The sequence below is a fragment of the Artemia sp. Qi Xiang Cuo genome, chromosome 12, assembly GCF_049724085.1.
Source record: "Artemia sp. Qi Xiang Cuo chromosome 12, ASM4972408v1, whole genome shotgun sequence".
Classification (NCBI taxonomy): Eukaryota; Metazoa; Arthropoda; class Branchiopoda; order Anostraca; family Artemiidae; genus Artemia; species Artemia sp. Qi Xiang Cuo.
This window is the reverse complement of record NC_142805.1, coordinates 10,925,131-10,945,493: the sequence shown is the minus strand read 5'-3', so window position 1 is coordinate 10,945,493 and position 20,363 is coordinate 10,925,131. Positions and strand designations below refer to the sequence as shown.

Genomic DNA, 20,363 nt, shown 5'->3' with positions numbered 1-20,363 from the left:
AAACAAGACATAGCTCTTCTGGACAAAGCCCAAATATGATGTCTCTTAGTCATAAATAGCAAAATAAAGTTGTCTGATAAAACTTCGTCAGGATAAATAAATTAAAGGATAAAAACACTTGAGATTGAGAAGAAATTTATCTGATAAAACTTCGTCTGGATAAAATAGACTAAAGAATAAAAACACTAGAGATCATTGTGATATTTCACAAAGCTTGGCACAAAGCTTTTACTGTTGCGTATGGTGTTACAGTGGAATGGGGTCAGTTTCGGAACCTTCTTATCCACTTCCCTTGGGGGACGAGATCTTCCCGGGACAAAAGGTTGGGGAAGGAATCATCGGTAGATGGGATGTCGGAGGAGGGAGAAGCCGAATCTCTGACATAATTTTTCTCAGTGGGGAGAAAGGGATTCAAGCTTAAATTCTTTGAGGTAAAAGTGAGGTAGAGGGGAACCGCCATAAATGATTTGCAGTGATCTCTTCTGAACTCGTTCTATTTTATATTTTTCATCCTGGGTAACGGCAAAGTGCCAAACCGGACAAGCATATTCAACTAAGGGGTGGATGAAAGTGCAAGATATTAGTTTCAAGTTGTCCTTAGGAACTCGAAATTTTTTCAGTGTTTTTAGCATTTGGATTGCGCCGTTAGCTTTTTTTACAATTGTCTTTGTATTCTCCCGCCATGAGAGGTCAGAAGAAATCATCACACCAAGTAAAGTTATTTTATGACTTATTAGCTTGGAAGCGATAGGAGTTTCGAAAGACGGCTGAGTATTCCGAAGAAAATAAAATGTCGTGACCGAGCATTTGTCTTTATTCACGACCATGTTTAGTTCAGCCGCCTCTGAGGTAATTTGTTCGAAGAAACTAGCAGCATTGCTCTTCGAATCCTCAGATACGACTTCCGTTAAGGACAAGTCTTCAACGTATTTCCATCTGTCCTCCAGCTCAGCAGCAATTTCATTTATCATGAGGAGGAAGCCCAGCGGCCCGATCACAGTTCCTTGTGGAATTCCACAAAAAAACTGGCAGAGAAGTGGAAAATTTGGTCTTTATACTTTACAGTTTGCTCTCTATTTGTTAAGAAGCTCTTTATGATTTTAATAGTAAATCTGGGTATATTTTTTTCCGCCATTATTTCTAAAAGGATTTTGTGATCAACGAAGTCAAATGCTTTTCTAAAATCAATTGCAATTAATAGGGGAAGTAGAAATTTGAAATAACATTTGAAAGTAATTATACTGCAAACATATCAAAATTCTTCCTTAATTGGAAAACCGAAGTAACCTAATTACAGAAAACAGGACTATTGCATAAAAACTCGGACTTTTACATCTAAGAACAAAAAATAGCGCTCTTTATAAAAAATTCTCATTGATTTGCCACCTTTTAGCGAAGTTATTCTATTCTGGAAGAAACTAAAACTTTAGAGATCGTTTACCTATTTATAATTTTTTATAATTTTTTTTCTTATTATAATTATATAATTTCTTATATAATATATTATATATTATATAATATATATATTATATAATATATAATTTCTTAGTATTATAATTTTTCTGTTCTTTCAAATGGTCTCTGAGGGGACTTTATAAGACTCGCCGTTGCTTGGCAACGGAAAATTCAATTTTATTCTATTGGATATGCCAGCGCTTTTCCTAAGGGCAGAGTTACCATATGAGCGAAAGTATCCTATCACGCTAATTTCTTTCTTTAACACTAACGGCCTAAGAAAAATTAAGCTGATTCAGTTTGCGATTGCCTACTGACACTGACAATTTTTCTTAGGCCGTTAGTGTTAAAGAAAGAAATTAGCGTGATAGGATACTTTCGCTCATATGGTAACTCTGCCCTTAGGAAAAGCGCTGGCATATCCAATAGAATAAAATTGAATTTTCCGTTGCCAAGCAACGGCGAGTCTTATAAAGTCCCCTCAGAGACCATTTGAAAGAACAGAAAAATTTTTGATTATTTTTCAAGTAAAGGAAATATTTTTAGCAGATCAAAATAGATTTTTGTTCTGTCGCTGCAAAGAAATTCTAACATTATAAGAAATCAGTTTGACTAAGTGTATGCAGTTATCGATTGGTGGTTTTTGTGCTCTTGTCCCTTTTTTTGAGACGGTCTTCAATACCAAGAATAAAAGCAAAAATGAAGGTCACCTTTAAATTAATGATTACAAGGCTAGAATAAAAATTTAACCCAGAGAAAACAACAACACATGAACAAAGAGCAAAAAAAGTATTAAATCTGTATCTTCTTTTTCAGCTTACAAAAAATATGGGTCAAGTTGTCAGGTCTCTAGACAAAGCTATTGGTAGTATGGACCTAGAGAAGATTTCTGCTACAATGGACAAATTTGAAAAGCAATTTGAGGATTTAGATGTCAAAACTTCAGTAAGTAGTTTCTAATAAGCAGTAATATATATATATATATATATATATATATATATATATATATATATATATATATATATATATATATATATATATATATATATATATATATATGTATATATATTATTTCTAAGTTTTAATTTGTTTTCCTAGACAGAAAACAAAATTACTTAAAGAACCAAGTGTTGCTTCATACCACAAATAAAGTTTAAATGTAGACAAGAGCCTTTCAGTGGATAAATAATTGTTGATTTTATATAAATAAAAAAAAAGTTAGATGCATGAAAGATCTAAGGGAGGAAAGGAGCGTAGTCATTGGACATTATTGGTGCTTTCAGTAAAGGCTGACTTGGGACTTTTACCCTAGTTAGAAAGATAGATAAACTTATTTAGCACAGAAGCTTCATGTGCCATGGCTACAAAAAAAAAAATTAAAAAAATAAAAAATACCTTTTCAATATCCTTTAGGTCCATGAGAAAATGCTCCTGTTTTGACCCTATAAATTTTTTGTTTTTGTTATATTAAGAAAATTGCTTTGGTCTCGTGGCCAGGGAATCATCCCAGACACACTTTTAGATTTAGTCTAAGACTTTTGATGCTACTGCCTGCTTAAACGGAGCTCTCCGCCTCAAGCAGAAACATGGCTCGAAGGGCTTAAAGCTTGGCAGATGGTCTTTAACTATAAAGCTCTATTTCGGCTGCCACACTGTAGGTCTTGGCTGAAGGACAAGCACAAACTTTACTTTTAGGCCTCTGACAAGAATTGTCTTCAGCTTTACAAAATAAGAAATGTTTCTGAATGTGGCTGGGGGCGCACAGTTCCGATGAAACTTTGGAGGCTCGACCCATTATAGAACTCTCTCGTGTATAATATCGGCGGTACTATGTGACTATATCGGTACTATGTAACTATACTATGGTACTATACTATGTATAGTACCATATAGTATATATACCATATAGTACCATAGTATACTATGGTAACTATATTATGGTACTATGGTACTATACTATGTAACTATGGTACTATACTATGTAACTATGTTGGTACTATATAACTATATGTAACTATAACCAAATGTAACTATATTGTCGGTAAAAGAGGTAAGAAAGAAAACAAAACGGGCTGTAGAAATATTAACTTTGGGAGGGGGGTTCAATTGATTTGCGTTACTCTCAGTTTTTTTTCAATTTTGATAGAAGCTGTTGATTTTAAAGTAAGATTTCTTCAGGATGAGCCATGTAGTCCGCCTTCATTACCGCGCGTGCCTGACCTCTGTGGCTTGAAACTTAGCCTCTACGTGTTCCATACGAGTCAGAACTAATGTAGTTTTCTCTTATGTTTTTCTGTAAGATAATTTGAAGAGCTTGCGTTATTTTGTATACTGTCATCTAGTATTCTTTGCTTGACAAGTTTGTATTTCCACCTGTATACCTTTTTTTCTTTTTTTTGTATTTCTTTATAAAATTTTGGTCTCCTTAATAAACTAAATTGTTTCTAACAGATATAAAGACGAACAGGTGACCAATGATGATGAAAATGTTATTTTTATTATTAATAATTAAGTTGATTAGTTTTTCGAATGATTTAGACATTTTAGAAGACCACATTGCCTGTCCTTGATATAAACATAACATTTCAATAGGAAAAAATCTTTTTATTTGACAATGAAACACCAACAAGAATCTCCGGAAATTTCGATCGCATACAAGGCCGTATTTCGGGGGGGGGGGGGTTATAAAAAAACAATTTTAAAAAAGTATCAAGAATTTTTTTATATACATTTTTGTCACGTTTTTACGAGCCGGACCAACATGACTTGGGGGGGGGGCGTCAAAACCCGTAACCCCTCCCTGGATACGGCCTTGGTCACATATCACATTTTGCTTGTTTCACTGTCAAATTGAAGGATATATCCCTACTGTACTGTTATTTGTACGTTTCGAATTGTTATTTTTAAATTATTATTCTCCTTTTTGAGAATAAAAGTTGTTTCTCAAAAATGAATTTAAAAAAAACGGGTCCACGGCCAGTAGGAGGAAAAAGAAAAGAAGCAATCAATATTAATTTTTCATCTGTATAAGACTAGACCTCTCCAGCGTTACAAGAAAAAATGAAAAGATCTAAAATCCTTAAAGATTAGAAATAATAAAAGGCTTGGGCATAATGGTTACATAAAGCCATTGTACTTCAAACATTAACAAAATAAATTACCTCTACCCCAACAAATTCTGTGTTGAGTCGCTCTTGAAATAGGATATTGATTAGATTGTTGCCTGTAATCAGCAATCCACGAAAAATGGCCTTATAGCATTCCAGGTATGGCCACCAAATTGAAGAAGAACCATTATGAAGATAGTCCAAGAAATAAACTTTTGGAAATACTTTTAAAAATGCTCTGATCTTTGCTTTGAAATAGGGAGCCCAGGGTTTGATTTCATCTGAAGCGTGACCAACGCAAGGACTTTGGTTATAAAAAAGCCACAATTTTGTAATAAAAATTGTGTTGTCAAAATGTAAAAAGATTGCTATAAGGCCACAAAATGTTCACTAAGCTCACTGTGAAAAGGGGGTGGCGTTGAGAGCCTCATCAGCCTTCTCCACGTGGAACGGTCTGCAGCAAGGGCCTCTGCATCAGACAGCGAAATTCCAACTTGGTCCAAGATATTCCCGAAACTATCACTCCATCGGTCTTCCTCTTGGACGCTTCCAGCAACTACTAGTTGGTTCAAAATCATAAAGAATCCGAGCCGGAGTGTCAGTAGGCAATCGCAAACTGAATCAGCTTAATTTTTCTTAGGCCGTTAGTGTTAAAGAAAGAAATTAGCGTGATAGGATACTTTCGCTCATATGGTAACTCTGCCCTTAGGAAAAGCGCTGGCATATCCAATAGAATAAAATTGAATTTTCCGTTGCCAAGCAACGGCGAGTCTTATAAAGTCCCCTCAGAGACCATTTGAAAGAACAGAAAAATTATAATACTAAGAAATTATATATTATATAATATATATATTATATAATATATAATATATTATATAAGAAATTATATAATTATAATAAGAAAAAAAATTATAAAAAATTATAAATAGGTAAACGATCTCTAAAGTTTTAGTTTCTTCCAGAATAGAATAACTTCGCTAAAAGGTGGCAAATCAATGAGAATTTTTTATAAAGAGCGCTATTTTTTGTTCTTAGATGTAAAAGTCCGAGTTTTTATGCAATAGTCCTGTTTTCTGTAATTAGGTTACTTCGGTTTTCCAATTAAGGAAGAATTTTGATATGTTTGCAGTATAATTACTTTCAAATGTTATTTCAAATTTCTACTTCCCAAACATATAAAGAATTTTGATATATTTACAGGTATGATTACTTTCAAATGTCGTTTCAAATTTTTATTTCCCAAACATATCAAGAATTTTGATGTGTTTGCAAGTGTGAATACTTTCACATTTTATTTCAAAACTGATTCTTTTCAAACAAATCAAGAATGTTTATATGTTTGCAGATATGAATAGGATTGTGATATGTTTCCAGGTCTGAATAATTTCACATGTTTTTTCAAAACTTCTACTTCTCAAACATATTAAAGATTTTGATATGTTTGCAGGTATGAATACTCTTGTATGTTATTTCAAAACTTCTACATCTTATTGTAGAAACTCTTATCTGTGATTCAAAATATAATTTATTTAGGTAGTTGAGGATGCTATTGGAGCTACAACTACTCTGTCAACTCCAGCTGATGAAGTGGAGACTTTAATGCAGCGAATTGCAGATGAAGCACAGCTAGACTTGGCAGGAAAGCTGGCTGTCACTTCAACTGTGCCCTCTGTCTTAGAAGAAGAAAGAGGGCAGGCAGACTTGGATAGAAGGTAATTTAAGTTGCAATATATGCGGCTCTGCGTCTATGTGTCATTTAATCTTTGCAATTGCTCTTATCTATGTATGATGTGGCTGAACTGGCTTTAATGACTTTAATGGCTTTAATGGCTGAACATATTGACTGGCTTTAATGATCTTTTGGAGTTTCTATTGCTGAAAGACCTATTAATTAAAATATTTCTATATATATTTCTATATTTCTATATAGCTATTAATTAAAAAACCTTTTTTCACAAAATAAGTTTTTTAAAGAAAAGTAAAAAACTCCATTAAACCAAACATGAGCAAAAATAAAATCAAATGCTCTACCAAGCGTGAAACTACCACAAATCAGCATTGATAAATAAATGAAACCCAAAACGAACAGAAAATACAACAAATAACCGAGTCAAACTCAAAACGAGCAGAAACTAACATAAGTTTGGGCGCAAAACCGCTATGCCTTCCCAAGGCCAGAACAAAATTTGCACTTTACTGAAAAAATACAAATGAATGTGCATTGTAAGTTTAATATACATATACTGATATTTAGTAATCAGAATGTTAGTATTATTTGATATATTAAAGTTAAGAAAGTAAAACCATTTATAATTTTTCAGTAAAGTGCATATTTTTTTTCTGGCCTTGGAAGGCATAGGGGTTTTGCGTCCAACTTATGTTAATTTCTGCTCGTTTTGTGTTTGACTCGGTTATTTATTGCAATTTCTGTTCGTTTTGGGTTTCGTTTATTTATCGATGCTGATTTTTGGAAGTTTCACGCTTGGTAGAGTATTTGATTTTATATTTGCTCATTTTTGGTTTAATGGAGTTCTTTACTTTTCTTTGAAAAACTTATTTTGTGGAAAAGGTTTTTTTAATTAATTTCTGTTCGTTTTTTATTGACATAGTCTTTTCAGGTTTCCAGAACAACACGGCTATCTCAAAATTTTGATTGGATGTGTTTGGGGAAATGGTGGGCGTGAGAGGGGCGTTAGTTGCTCTCCAATCACTTTCAACTATTAAAAAAGGCACTAGCCCTTTCAATTTCCAATCAAATGAGCCCTTTTGAAGTTTCTACGACAACACTTTCAATAAAAATCTCATATGCCCCCAGTTAGTAACTTACAACCCTTGCCCTGAGTGCTGGGGAGATGGGGGTGTCATACTCAAAGACCTAATTTCGAGAACTTTCTACTACGTTGAACAAAATGGCTATCTGAAAATTTTAATTGGATGTGCTTGGAGGAATGGTGGGCGTGAGGGGGGGGGGGGGGTTAGTTACCCTCCAATCACTTTCGACTATAACAAAGGGCAATAGCCCTCTCAATTTCGAATTGAATGAGCCCCTTTTGAAGTTTTACGACAACTCTATCTATAAAAACCTTATATGCCTCCAGGGCAGAACTTACAACCTTGGCCCTGGGGGCTTTAGGGGGTTTTTCATCCTTAAATACATAATTTCCAGAACTTTCAACTACGTTGAACAAAATATCTATCTCTAAACTTTGATTGAATGTTTTTGGGGAAATTGTGGGCATAAGAGGGGGTTAATTACTCTACTCACTTTCGACTATTAAAAAGGGCAATTTCAAATAACAACTTTCTATATAAACTTTATATGCCCCCCAGGCCATAACTTACAACCCTTGCACTGAGGGCTCTGAGGGAGTTATCATCCTAAAAGACCTTATTTCATGAACTTTCAACTACGTTGAACAAAATGAATATCTCAAAATTTTGATTGGATGTGTTTGGAAAGATGGTTTGCGTGAGAGGGGCGTTAGTCGCTCTCCAATCACTTTCAACTATTAAAAAAGGCACTAGCCATTTCAATTTCCAATTGAATGAGCCCTCAAAGTTTTGATTAGATGTGTTTTGGGAAAAAATGGGCGTGAGAGGCGGGTTAGTTGCCCTCTAATCACTTTCGACTATTAAAAAGGGCACTAGCCCTTTGAATTTCCAATCGAATGAGCCTTTTTTAAAGTTTCTACGACAACGCCTTCTATAAAAAAAAACTTATATGCCCCCAGGGCATAACTTACAACCCTTGCCCTAAGGGCTGTGCCCTAAGGATTGTCCTCAAGAACATAATTTCTATCTGGGAATCAACTACGCTGAACAAAATGGATATCTCAAATTTTGATTGGATGTGTTTCGGGAAATGGTGGGTGCGGAATGGGTGCTAGTTTCCTTCCAATCACTTTAGAATATTAAAAAGGGCACAAGCCATTCCAATTTCCAATTGAATGAGCGCTTTTCGAAGTTTCTACGACAAAGTCTTTGATACGAAGTGCCCTGCTCTAAAGGAAAAAATTAATAAATAATACATCGTGCCAACATCGTTCTTATATGCCCCCATGGCATAACTTAAAACCCTTGCCCTGAGGGTTGTGCGGAATGTCCTCCCCTTTACTTAGGCAGCACGATCGCACTGCCTATGATTTATGCAACAAATTTCTATATAAACATTATATGCCCCCATGGCGTAACTTACAACCCTTGCACTGAGAGCTCTGAGGGGTTTATCATCCTAAAAGACCTAATTTCCAGAACGTTCAATTACGTTGAACAATATGGATATCTCAAATTTTGTATGGATGTGTTTTGGAAAATGGTGGGCGTGAGACGGGCGTTAGTCGCTGTCCAATCACTCAACTATTAAAAAAGGCACTAGCGCTTTCAATTTCCAATTGAATGAGTCCTTTGCACTGAGGGCTCTGGGTGGGTTTTCATCCTAAAAGACAAAATTTCCAGAACTTTCAACTACGTTGAACAAAATGGATATCTCAAAATTTTAATTCGATGAGTTTGGGAAAATGGTCGGCATGAGAGGGACGTTAGTCGCTATCCAATCACTTTCAACTGTTAAAAAAGACACTAGCCCTTTTAATTTCCAATTGAATGAGCCCTTTGAACTGAGGGCTCTGAAGGGGGTTTTCATCCTAAAAGAAAAAATTTCCAGAACTTTCAACTACGTTGAACAAAATAGATATCTCAAAATTTTAATTCGATGTGTTTGGGAAAATGGTGGACATGAGAGGGGCGTTAGTCGCTATCCCATCACTTTCAACTATTAAAAAATACACTAGCCCTTTCAATTTCCAATTGAATGAGCCCTTTTGAAGTTTCTACGACAATGGTTTCAATAAAACCCTTAAATGCCCCCAGGGCATAGCTAACAACCCTTGCCCTGAGGGTTATGGGGGTGGAGGGGCTGTCATCCTTAAAGACCTAATTTCCAAAACTTTCAACAAAGTTTAACAACATGGCTATCTAAAATTTTGATTGGATGTGTTTGGGGGAATGATGGGCGTGGGGGGGGGGGGGCTATTTGCCAACCTATCACTCAACTATTAAAAAGAGCACTAGCCCTTGGCATTTCCAATCGAATGAGCCCCTTTTGAAGTTTCTATGACACCACCTTCTATAAAAACCTTATATGCCCGCAGGACATAACTTAAAACCCTTGCCCTGAGGGTTATGGGGGAGTGTCCTCCTCAAAAATATATTTTCTATCTTGAAATCCACTACGCTGAACAAAATGGCTATCTCAAAATTTTTATTGGATGTATTTAGGGGAATGATGGGTCCGGGGCTGGGGGGGGGGGATTTAGTTGCGATCCAATCACTTTCGACTATTAAAAATGGCACTAACCACCACAATTTCCAATCGAATGAGCCCTTTTCGAAGTGTCTACGACAACTCCTTCGATACGAAGTGCCTGTCGGAATAAAAAACACATTGTGGCCACATCGTTCTTCACTTAGGCAGCGCTAGCGCGCTGTCTATGAAAGAAAATAAAATCATTCTGGTTATCCGTTCAGTATGTTTTGTAAGAAATAAGGTTGAAAAATTCCAAGCCAAGGCTAGAATAATTACTATTGTTAATAACAACCAGTGGGTTCAATTGCTATAAACAACCAGTAGCTTTAACTGGAGGAGGGGGTATATGTGTCCCCTTGATTTTTTTGCTCCCTCCCCCTTAGATTGTAAAAGATGTTTCTTTTTCGGAGTATTTCTATGAAAAATCCTTTTTTTGGTATTTTAAATGTAAAAATTGAGGTAAAAACAACAAATTTAGATTTTAAAAAAATATTCCCCCCCCCCCCCTCACTGTCTTAGAAGAAGAAGTATGAAAAATCTCAAACCAAGGCTAGAATAGCTACTATTGTTAATAACAACCAGTGGGTTCAATTGCTGTAATCAACCAGCAGCTTTAACCGGAGGAGGGGGGTATATGTTTCTCCTTGATTTTTTTGCTCCCCCCCCCTCCCTTAGATTGTAAAAAATGTCCCTTTTTGGGAGTATTTCTATGAAAAATACTTTTTTTGGTATTTCAAATGTAAAAATTGAGGGAAAAAACAACAAATTTAGATTTTAAAAAAAATTCCCCCCCCCCCACATAAGTGTTTGCGAATTTACGCCACTGCTAATAATTCACCTTAAACACAGCTAACTTAGGCTTTTGCCGTACAATTCCGTCTCGATATCATTTTCGTCAGGGTTCACTTATCCTAAAGAGAGGATCTTGCAATGAGAGTATGTTTCCAAGCGCTGCTTTATCCATGCATTGTCGTCACAATTAACAAGAACGCTGCGAAGCTAAACTTTGTGCAAAAAAAGAGGCTCGCAAAATTGACCTTCTGACCACATCTTATGTTTTTGTTGGTTTAGCCAGAATTTTACTTTATGGCAATTAACTACTAATTTTGTTGGAAAGACGAAGCTCATATTAATTGTATGTGACACATGTTTGTTGTGACACAAGGTTGTTTGTTGTTTGGTTGTTTGGTTTTTGTTGTGACACAAGGAGTTGGGAATCAGGACCTGTTTTGTTCATTAATTAATACTTAATAAACAATAATACAATACACTAATAAACATAATAGTACATTAATAAACACTATTAATACTAGTCTGCCTCTCTTTCCCTTGCTTCTCTCTCGTTCTCTCTCATTTGTTTCCAATTATCCTATCACCATAGTTTTTTACTGCTTTGTTGTACTACTGATTTGTTGTGTACTACTACTTATACTAGCAGTGGTGGCACCACCAATTTCACAAAATCAGTGAAAAAATTTCCAAAAAACTTGAAATTTGTCAAAAACCTATGACGACTTTTAGAGTTTGTTCAGACCTTCGTACTACATTTTACTTTCCCTCTGGTTTTCATTTACAGATTTCGGAGCCTAAACTAAGGAGACCAATCGTTCTTTGACAGATTGACCGATCCGTCCAAAAACTTCTAGTTCATTGGGCGGGTTTCCGGAATCTAATGCCAAAATCTGTCAATGAAGAGTGAACTTTTGTTTCTCCCAAATAGCAAAACTAGGACAACACTAGTTACTAGAGTAGATGTGACAAGGTCCGAATTGCTGTGGTAACAAAATGTCTGTTCTACTTCATTTTATGACAGAAGTTATGAAAGTGATGCAGAAGTAAGAACCCTCTGTTCAGGTACCGCAGTGGGAAAAAACAACAACAAATAAAAGCACGTACATTCGTCGTTTGGACCTAGTGACTTATGGTTATTTACTTAGTTTTTCAAAACTTTAATTTATTGACAATTAAGCATCCCGAGTGTCAGAAATTTCTACTTTGATCTGAAGGAGTGAATTCATCAGCTTGCCCACGTTTTTTTTTAAAATTTCATTTTATATTTCGCCATCTGTAGGTATAAAAAAAAAATAGTAGACGCTGATCTGAATTACTCGTTGGACTAGTTCGGAAGAAGTATGCTATATGTATTGTAAATTTTATTTTGTAGATAATTTACGATAAATTTTCGGAATCTTTTTAAAACATGCGGATTGACTAAACTTAAACGCATTTTGTTTTTAATAGATTCAAAGAGGACGGGGGTCCGAGTCCTGGTGTCGTTGGTTAGGGTCGTAGGTTAGGGGGTTTAGACCGGGGTTCAGTGGCTTGACTCTATAAGCTCAATCAGAGTCGACCCAGCTCCAAATGGGTACCTGGAGAAATCTGGGGATGTTAAACAGGAAGGGTGTGCCACAGCAAAAGATGGCTGGTCCCCATCTCCGTCCTGCTTCCTGGCTGAAGAATTATGAATTGGAGATCAGCACCGCCAGGAGGGACTGTAAAGTCCGAAACCGTATTCCTAGTCTTTATCTTTTATGTTAATCTAAAAGTATTAAGATACTTTTTGACCGGGTTCAAACTCCTTTTAATAGGCTATTAAAAGGATTCTCCAAACCGTTAAAACAATAAAAAGCAAATTATATTAGATTTATATATATATATATATATATATATATATATATATATATATATATATATATATATATATATATATATATATATATATATATATATATATATATATATATATATATATATATATATATATATATATATATATATATATATTAGAATATTCTATTAAATTTACATTAGAATTAATATTAAAATAATTTTATTCATTATTTTTATCCTAGAGCTCTTTCCTTACCAATCACACATCAGCTTTTAGTTTTGTAATAAATTGCTTTGCTTTCAGTTTAAAAGGTTGCAGGTACAGATGGTATATGTAGGGGTTGTAGGTATATGTAGGGGTACAAGTAGGTATATGTTGGGTTATATGTAGAAATATTCAGGTACGAAGGGTATATATAGGGGAGCAGGGGTTTCTGTGATCTGTATGTTTTTTCAGAGCTCCAAAAGGGGAAAAAAAAGTTGAAACTCGCTTCTTTAAATTTATGGGGAAATGGCCAAAAAAGTCGAATAGTTTCTTTCGTTCTGAGAAGGGGGGTCCGTGCAACCCTCACGCCCCTCATGCACAGACACGGATAGTTGTATGTTAGTTCTAAACGCTCAGAAGTCCCGTTTGTCAAAACTTGATTTACGCTTGTTGTTGCTCTTGTTTTTAATTTACGTACGTGGGTCAGGTAGCCAACGATTTTTATTCTGAATTAAAAGAAACAAATATTTAAATAATCAAATCTGTCCTACAATAAAATTCTTTTGTTTATATCGCAATAAATAATAATGGCTCAGGGTATAAAATCGGTTCAAAACTGTGTTTATTTTGAATGTTCTGCTAGGGTGAAAACATTGAGGAATGCTGGTTTTACACTTAGTCCAGTAAATCTACGAAACTCTGGGACAAAATTGCAATATAAAAGATTTTTACACCGTCTTGCAGAGAAAAAAAATAATACGACATATCAAAAGTCCCCAAAAATCCCCTGGGCGGAACAGGGTAAAAAACTGGGGAGAAGGGGAAAATTGTAAAAACTCAGGGGCAGATTTATTGTGCGCTCTAACTTCACGTCTGCTCTTTTTCTGCGCGGAGATATCGAAAAAAGAAAGATATTTTGTTTTATCGCTGGACTTGGTTCGATTTCCCCCTTTAGTGGGGGAGGGGGAAAACAGTATCCTCGAGAGTTGTGTGATATGGCTGGTCAAAATGTTGCCCTCAACGTTTTTTGACTCGATGATTTAAAAAAACACGGTATTAGATTTGTATCTTGCTTTTCTGCAGTGTTTTTATCGTAGGGGAGACAATGCACCGGGCCTTCAGACTACGTGAGCAGATTTACTTCGACTATATAATAGAAACATAAGACAAAACTAAATGTAAGAAATGAAACAAATCAGGTAACTTCAATAATCAGAGCGAAAGATAATTACGGGTTATATTAAACTTAAAAGGATAAGATCAAGCATTTGTACTAAACATCGTCTTCTTCATAATTATCAACAAAAACATCTTTATTGGATCACGCAATCCCTTGGCAGTCTTTAAAAGCAAGTGTGCAAGGCAATCCATTTTTTCGGCAACTACAGCGTGAACTGTCACAATTGGAGCGCGTGCAGCTGCAACGAATCACATTTAGCAGATGAGGTGGAGTAGGTCCGATGTCTGTCATGATCGGAGTGAGGCGTCCGTCACGTAATCGCCAACCCCAGTATTACGGGTCGAGTTCTGACACAGTATTACGCCATTCCATTAACTGATAGAAGACAATAAGAATAAAATTTCGTAGCCGATGGAGTTGATGGAAGTCTCTCTCTGAGTTTACAAAAGTTGATCTCTTTGGGCTGTTCAGTTTCTCAAGAAAAACCCTGTACCTAATTTTGCTGAGACCTTCCCCTTTCTTAGCCTTGTAGAAACACAGCAAAAGATTTTCACTGACTAGCTGGGTTTCTTTTTTCCTAGATCGCGGATTAAGGAACACTTCACAGTTATTCCTAAATTCTTCATGGCTTTTTAGGAATGGCAGGACAGCCTGATTTCCTACCCCTAACAAACGGGACGTCGTGTCGCAACACAGAAGAGCGTGGCCAACGGGAATATAGTGACAAACCTGTCCCAGCGATCTTTTGATAAAGTTGATGTGCCAGTATTTAGTTGACAGCGCTCTTGATTTGGTACTGGTTTCGAAATAGAGATCCCTGGCTTCCGGAGGCAGGTTATGGAGGAGAAGGATCAATAAATCAGTGTCTTTTCCGACTACAGTGGTTACCCCTTCCTTGTCGGCATCAACACCTTTCAATGCAATCAGAACGTCCTCATCTCTCTCTGCATGACGGTCGGACACTGGATACCTTTCGATCGTCTAACTTGGGTGACATCTTTGGTAGACGGACCTAAAGTCTAACCATCAAAGATGACAGAAGCATTTGAATACTCCTGTGTCACGAAGGAAACGTAACTGTTGCAAATCTGTTCGAAAGTGTTTCCTGTTTTCCATGGAATATGCTGGAACAGCCATCTGGCATTGATCATCTGTTTTTCTGACTCTTTTGTTAGGACGTTCACAGGTTCTGCATTTGCTAATTTTCAAATAGCTTTTGCTAGCTCCACTTTATCTGGCTGTCATGGCAGGCTTGACGATTCGAAAAGGGCAGTAGGATAGCTGGATAGTTTGAATCTGAGTGATTCTTCCACATTCCCTCCAGCTGTAGTTGCCGCTGCTGCAAGACGTTGGAACAGAAGACTTGCGTCAATTTTGTATGTCTTCACCGTCAGCTTTGGAAATGTTGCCTTGATAGGCCATCGTAATTGCTTTGCTCTTACATTTGAAGATATAGCGATCGGCATCGGCGTCGTCTATTGACTTCAGAATTCATTTTTCTATCGCCCTTGCTTCATCCGCGTTGACATCCCTTGCTGCTGTCTTGCCATTCGATATATTGCGCAATAGAGTGCAGTTGTCCTGCGGACAGGACAGCGCAAAAAAGCTACTGAAGCCTTTATGTCCTTTCTATCTCTTTCTGTCCGAGCTGGTCTTGCGGAAAAGTGCTGGCCAGATGACACGTACTCAACACCGGTGAGTGACTGCATAAGCTCATTAATTTCAGGTCGTACTGGCATTGACACTGTCCAGATCAACCTTTGCGTCTAACTCATTCCATTTCCTCTCGTAATTCCCCCGCTTGTTTTCAACAACCTCATTAGTACTTGCTCAATTACAAAGTTATGAGAGAGCCCAGCCCAAAATTTATCGCTTCTTCGAAAGACAAACATCCCATCCGTGATGTCTTTATACAGCTTCTGGTTACTTTCTTTCAGCTCTTCCATTTGCTGAAGAAATATTTTCACCGACTTCTTTTACAGTTTGGGGCCTGCAGCTGCAAAGTAAGGGAGTATCTCAAAGAATGCTTGAAGATACTGCACTCAGTTTCCGGTCCGTTCTACCAGGATGTCCTTCTTAAGCACTCCAAACATTTCTGAATACTAAAGCCATATTTTTGCAGTCCTTTTGTTCTGCAGCGTGTCTTGGAACTCCCTCATTCGCATTTGTATTCGACGTACTATGTCTGCGTTGGATGCGTCTTCGAGTGTTACTTCCTCATTCAATAGAGCGATATATATTGCCGGAGCTTCTGCAAAATCTTGATGTCTCGCATGTATGTCATCTATGCAGTTGAAACCATACGATTTGGAAATGAGAGTGATCTGCAATTCTGCATCTATAAGCTTGTGTACTCTCAAGGCTCGTGAAACAACCTTGCCGCTAAGGATATGCTTAATAGTGTTACCGGTATATAGCCATTGGAGTACTTCTTTTATTCCTGTTACCGTCATCAAGTGCCCGATCGCTCCAAGAAAGCTCATACGGCAATGGAGACCAGTGATCATTGGAACTGCCGTGCTGGCGTGCTTTATCGGAGATAAAATGTAAGGTCGTATATACACAAGAAAGATCGGAGGGATTATAGTCGATCATAGGCAGAAAAAAAATTGACGATGCACCTTTGTGAGACCCATGGTGAATTGCTTGCATAAATTGACTCCATCTGTCCCGTATCGTGTCATGTATCCAGCTTGCATGCTATAGTAGGTCAATGCCATCGATCTTGTCGTCGAAGGTGATGGTTGGGATGGGTTTGTACACAAGACTTCTCCTGTTGGCTTCTGTTGTAGAAGAAGAAAGACACTTGTCCAACCTGCTGGAGTATACTCGAAATCGTCATTCTTTCTTTGCACGAGACAAGCTATGGGACGTCGGATGGCAGCAGTCTTTTCTGCACTGGTTGTGTATTATTTCACCGTCTTCAACTGATATCTGTTCACCCCGTTGTACACTGGCCTCGTTGATCCAAAGAGCTCCTTTTTTGTGATTCTGACACTTTCACCACCAGTACGGATGCTGCGGCTGCAGAGCTTGCAACGTTCATGTTCTTCCTCCATGAATAGGGTGTCATATGAAAACTACAAACAAAAACTCACTTGGCTAGAAAGAGGAGCTTTTTGCACGAGCCACATTGTAGTCGCACTTGTGGCTAAACCCCAAACCTAAGCCCTGTTTCGGACACGAAAACAACCCACAAAGCGAATCTGTCCATAAGATTTGTGAGATCAACACCTCTGATCAGCCTCAAGCCAGGAGGTGCAGTTAAGAATTTTGACCAATGAAGCAGCTCTCAGAAATAGGACGTAAAGCGAGGAAGCAAAGTACCTTAAGTTGTACGTAAGGTTTACCGCTTGTTCACACGTAAAAATAGAATTCAGGAACTGTCCAACCAGCGTGACGCGTCGCACTTTCCAAGTAACACAAATTATTTCCTTCTATTTCTGCTTTAGCTCACAAAATAAAACATTTGAAAACCACCTGAGCTATAAGGAAAGCTCCAAATTTTCACTAGAGTTTGAATTCACTTTACGATCTTAACGACCACTAGTTTTCGGCTAGAGAAAATTTCAAGCACAAAACCGGTGGGAAAATCAGCTCGGTTTTCACAATCCGCTCAGATTTCCACTATGTGTAAGTGCACCATTAGTGAATCTTGAGAAAAGTGGAAAAGAGAAGCACCAGGGAGTAGGATATTAAAGTCTCGTCAAAACGGTGTTAGAGGGTTGTAAAACTGAGTTGATAGACCTTTGTCTCCGCTTCAAATTCTGTAGAGCCGTCTGACTATATTTTCCTTTTAGAAAATATCTTGATTTCCCTCTCTGTTTCCCTTGTAACTGGAAAATAGGGGGGGATGAAATGCTAATGACAGAGTAATCAATGTAACATATTCATTCTTCTCGCACTGGGAAACCCCAGAAAATAAGTCTTGCAGACTGATGTGCGGGATCTTTATTTCCCCTCTCTTTTCCCCCTGTAAATGGGGAAATGGGGGAACGACTTATTACACAGCAATAAAAAAACGCAAAGTCAACCTTTTCGGACGCAAGAGTATCAGGAACGCCATTATTAGCATCAAAAACTACTGGTCGTCGATTTTCAATTTTATCCTTGGATTTTGCACTTCTCTCCCGTTTTTCTCCCTGTTCTGACAAAGAGATTCTTGGGGACTTTTGGTATGTTGTACAGAATTTTTTTCTCTACAAAATGGTGTAAAAATCATTTATATTGTAATTTTGTCCTAGATCGTCGATTTTTTGCGTAGGTTTACTGGACTAACTGTTTTGCCCTGGGTTATTTTTAGTTGTACACTGTTTTATAGCTATTACGCATTTATTACGCTTTTTTTTACGCGTTTTCACATTTATTTAGTGTTTTGGAATGAAAAGTTTCAGTTTACACTAATTTATTTGCTTCTATAACTGATAATATCTTTCCTAATATCATTTTTATAAACTTAATTGTATTTGATTCTGGCTGAATTATAAATGAAAAAAAGTTATTGAAGTAAAAGTTATATAAGTAAAAGAGTAACTGTTGATCTGTCAAGTATCCTTTCTGAATCTTTCATTTTCATATTTAAAACCTAATAATATTTTGTTGTGTTCAAATTATAAGTAAAAACAGTTATTAAAGTAAAAATTATGCAAGTAAAAGAGTAACTGTTCATCTGTCAAGTATCCTTTCTGAATCTTTCAGTTTCATATTCAAAACCTAATTATATTTTGTTGTGGTCAATTTATGAGCAAAAAATTCCACTTCACTGATTTTCATTCAGGTGCCATTTTTACATAGACCTATAGTACGATAAATGTTTTGCTGAATATTTTCTGCGAAAAATCTAGTTTTTTTTATTTATTTATCTTTCTCTAAATCATTCTCAGAGTATATGAATAGAAAAACATTAAAAATGTTACACACTTAATCATTGTAATAGAAATTAAATTTTTAGCACTTAAACAAAATTGAAAATACAGCCCTTTAGAAAACGAAGTATATTTGTTGCTATTTATAGTATAAATTTTTTATCCCCTGCCCCCTTCCCTGGCGAGTTTGTTTGGTTTAACCCGCCATTCCTATCTTTTGTAATGCCTCAAGAAATTTCAGTTGCAACGTTAAATTTTGAAAATGAACTTTTAACTTCTTGTCATGTAATTAACATGGCATGTTTTTGATTGCTTCTACGAGTTTTATATTACTTACTGAGCTTTAAAATAAATTATTTTTATATTATTTTTAGTACCTTTGTCAGTACATTTTTCATTACTATTTTTTATATCTGAAATTTGGTAGCACCAGGTGATTAGTAGTCAACTCCTTTGAGAGACTCTAATTGTCAAGGATGTTGTATTCTTGGAGTCAGGAGTCGAACCAGAATCCAAGTTAGAATTAATAAGGATCAAAACCGGGGAAAGTTTTTTTTTGTCCCATCCCTAATTATAGCCAAGCGGGTACATGGAGCGGTGCATCTTTTGTCCGTGAGACATGGGTTCGAATCCTGGTGTCGTTAGCTATTTATTTGAATGAGAGTCAGTGGTATGAATATGTAAAGATCAACCAGAGTTAACCCAGCTTTAAATGGGAACCTGGAGAAGTTAGCGGGGGGGGGCACGGACATTGCTCGGTGATTCGCCCCTAACCACATACTGCACTCCCGGCCGAAGGCAGAGAATCAGGAGACCAGTATCTGTGCATCGGTAATATCGATACAGACCATTGGTCAGCATTCGAAAATTGGTACTTGGAGGCAGAGGCTTTTTCAGGCCAACTTGGGCCCGCCAATTGTTGGCTTTACAGTTGGTAGGCATTTATGAGTAATTGTCGAAGTTCCAGTTGTAAATAAAGAATAGTTAATCAAATTTGATAATTGGTAGTTGAGAGCATCACCTTTTATATTTCAGCTAAATTATTTACTGCTTTCAAACTTTGGGTCTAACTTTGCTGTTTTTGTGTTTAGTGCCTTTACTGTATGAGAGTGATTATATTCTATTTCTCATTTGGTTTTATTTTCAGGTTGGCCGCTCTACGCGAATGACCGCTCTTCGGCCGCTTTACGCTATGCCTTAACAAATGTGTTTTTTTTTTTTTTAAATATGATTTGATTGGAGTTTCTTTAAATTGTTTTGTCGCTTCTTTTCCATTATTTGTTAAATATAATGAAATGATTTATGTCGAATTTTCAGCCCGTTCACTTAAAAATGAAAAACCGGGTTTAGAACTGAATGCACGGTATTTCATCATCGCATCAGCACTGCCGGTAGGGAGTCCAGTATAGTACTCTTTACCTTTTTTTTACTATGACAAACTATGCTGGTGCAAGGTTATTTTCCCTTTAATAGCTTAGTATAGAAGAAGTGCATGAGTTTTTGTGATATGGAATCGAGTTTTGTGATATCGAGATGAGTTTTGTGATATTTTGTAATAGATATGGAATCGGTCCCAGATATGAGATGATAGAATTTGGATGAGAATATCTACATTCCTTGAGCCTTTTGGGATGTC

General features: G+C 36.6%; 1 protein-coding gene across 1 annotated transcript in view; it reads left to right on the top strand.

The window, feature by feature from the left end:
- The window catches only part of Chmp1 (charged multivesicular body protein 1), a 36,623-nt gene extending 16,592 nt beyond the window's left edge, over window positions 1-20,031 (top strand). Inside the window, exons 3-5 of the mRNA XM_089097820.1 lie at window positions 2,272-2,400; window positions 6,096-6,274; window positions 19,875-20,031. Coding sequence (XP_088953946.1) covers window positions 2,272-2,400; window positions 6,096-6,274; window positions 19,875-19,896 — 330 coding nt within the window. The 3' untranslated portion in view covers window positions 19,897-20,031. The remainder of the gene's footprint in view (window positions 1-2,271; window positions 2,401-6,095; window positions 6,275-19,874) is intronic.
- The last annotated feature ends 332 nt before the right edge of the window (window positions 20,032-20,363 follow it).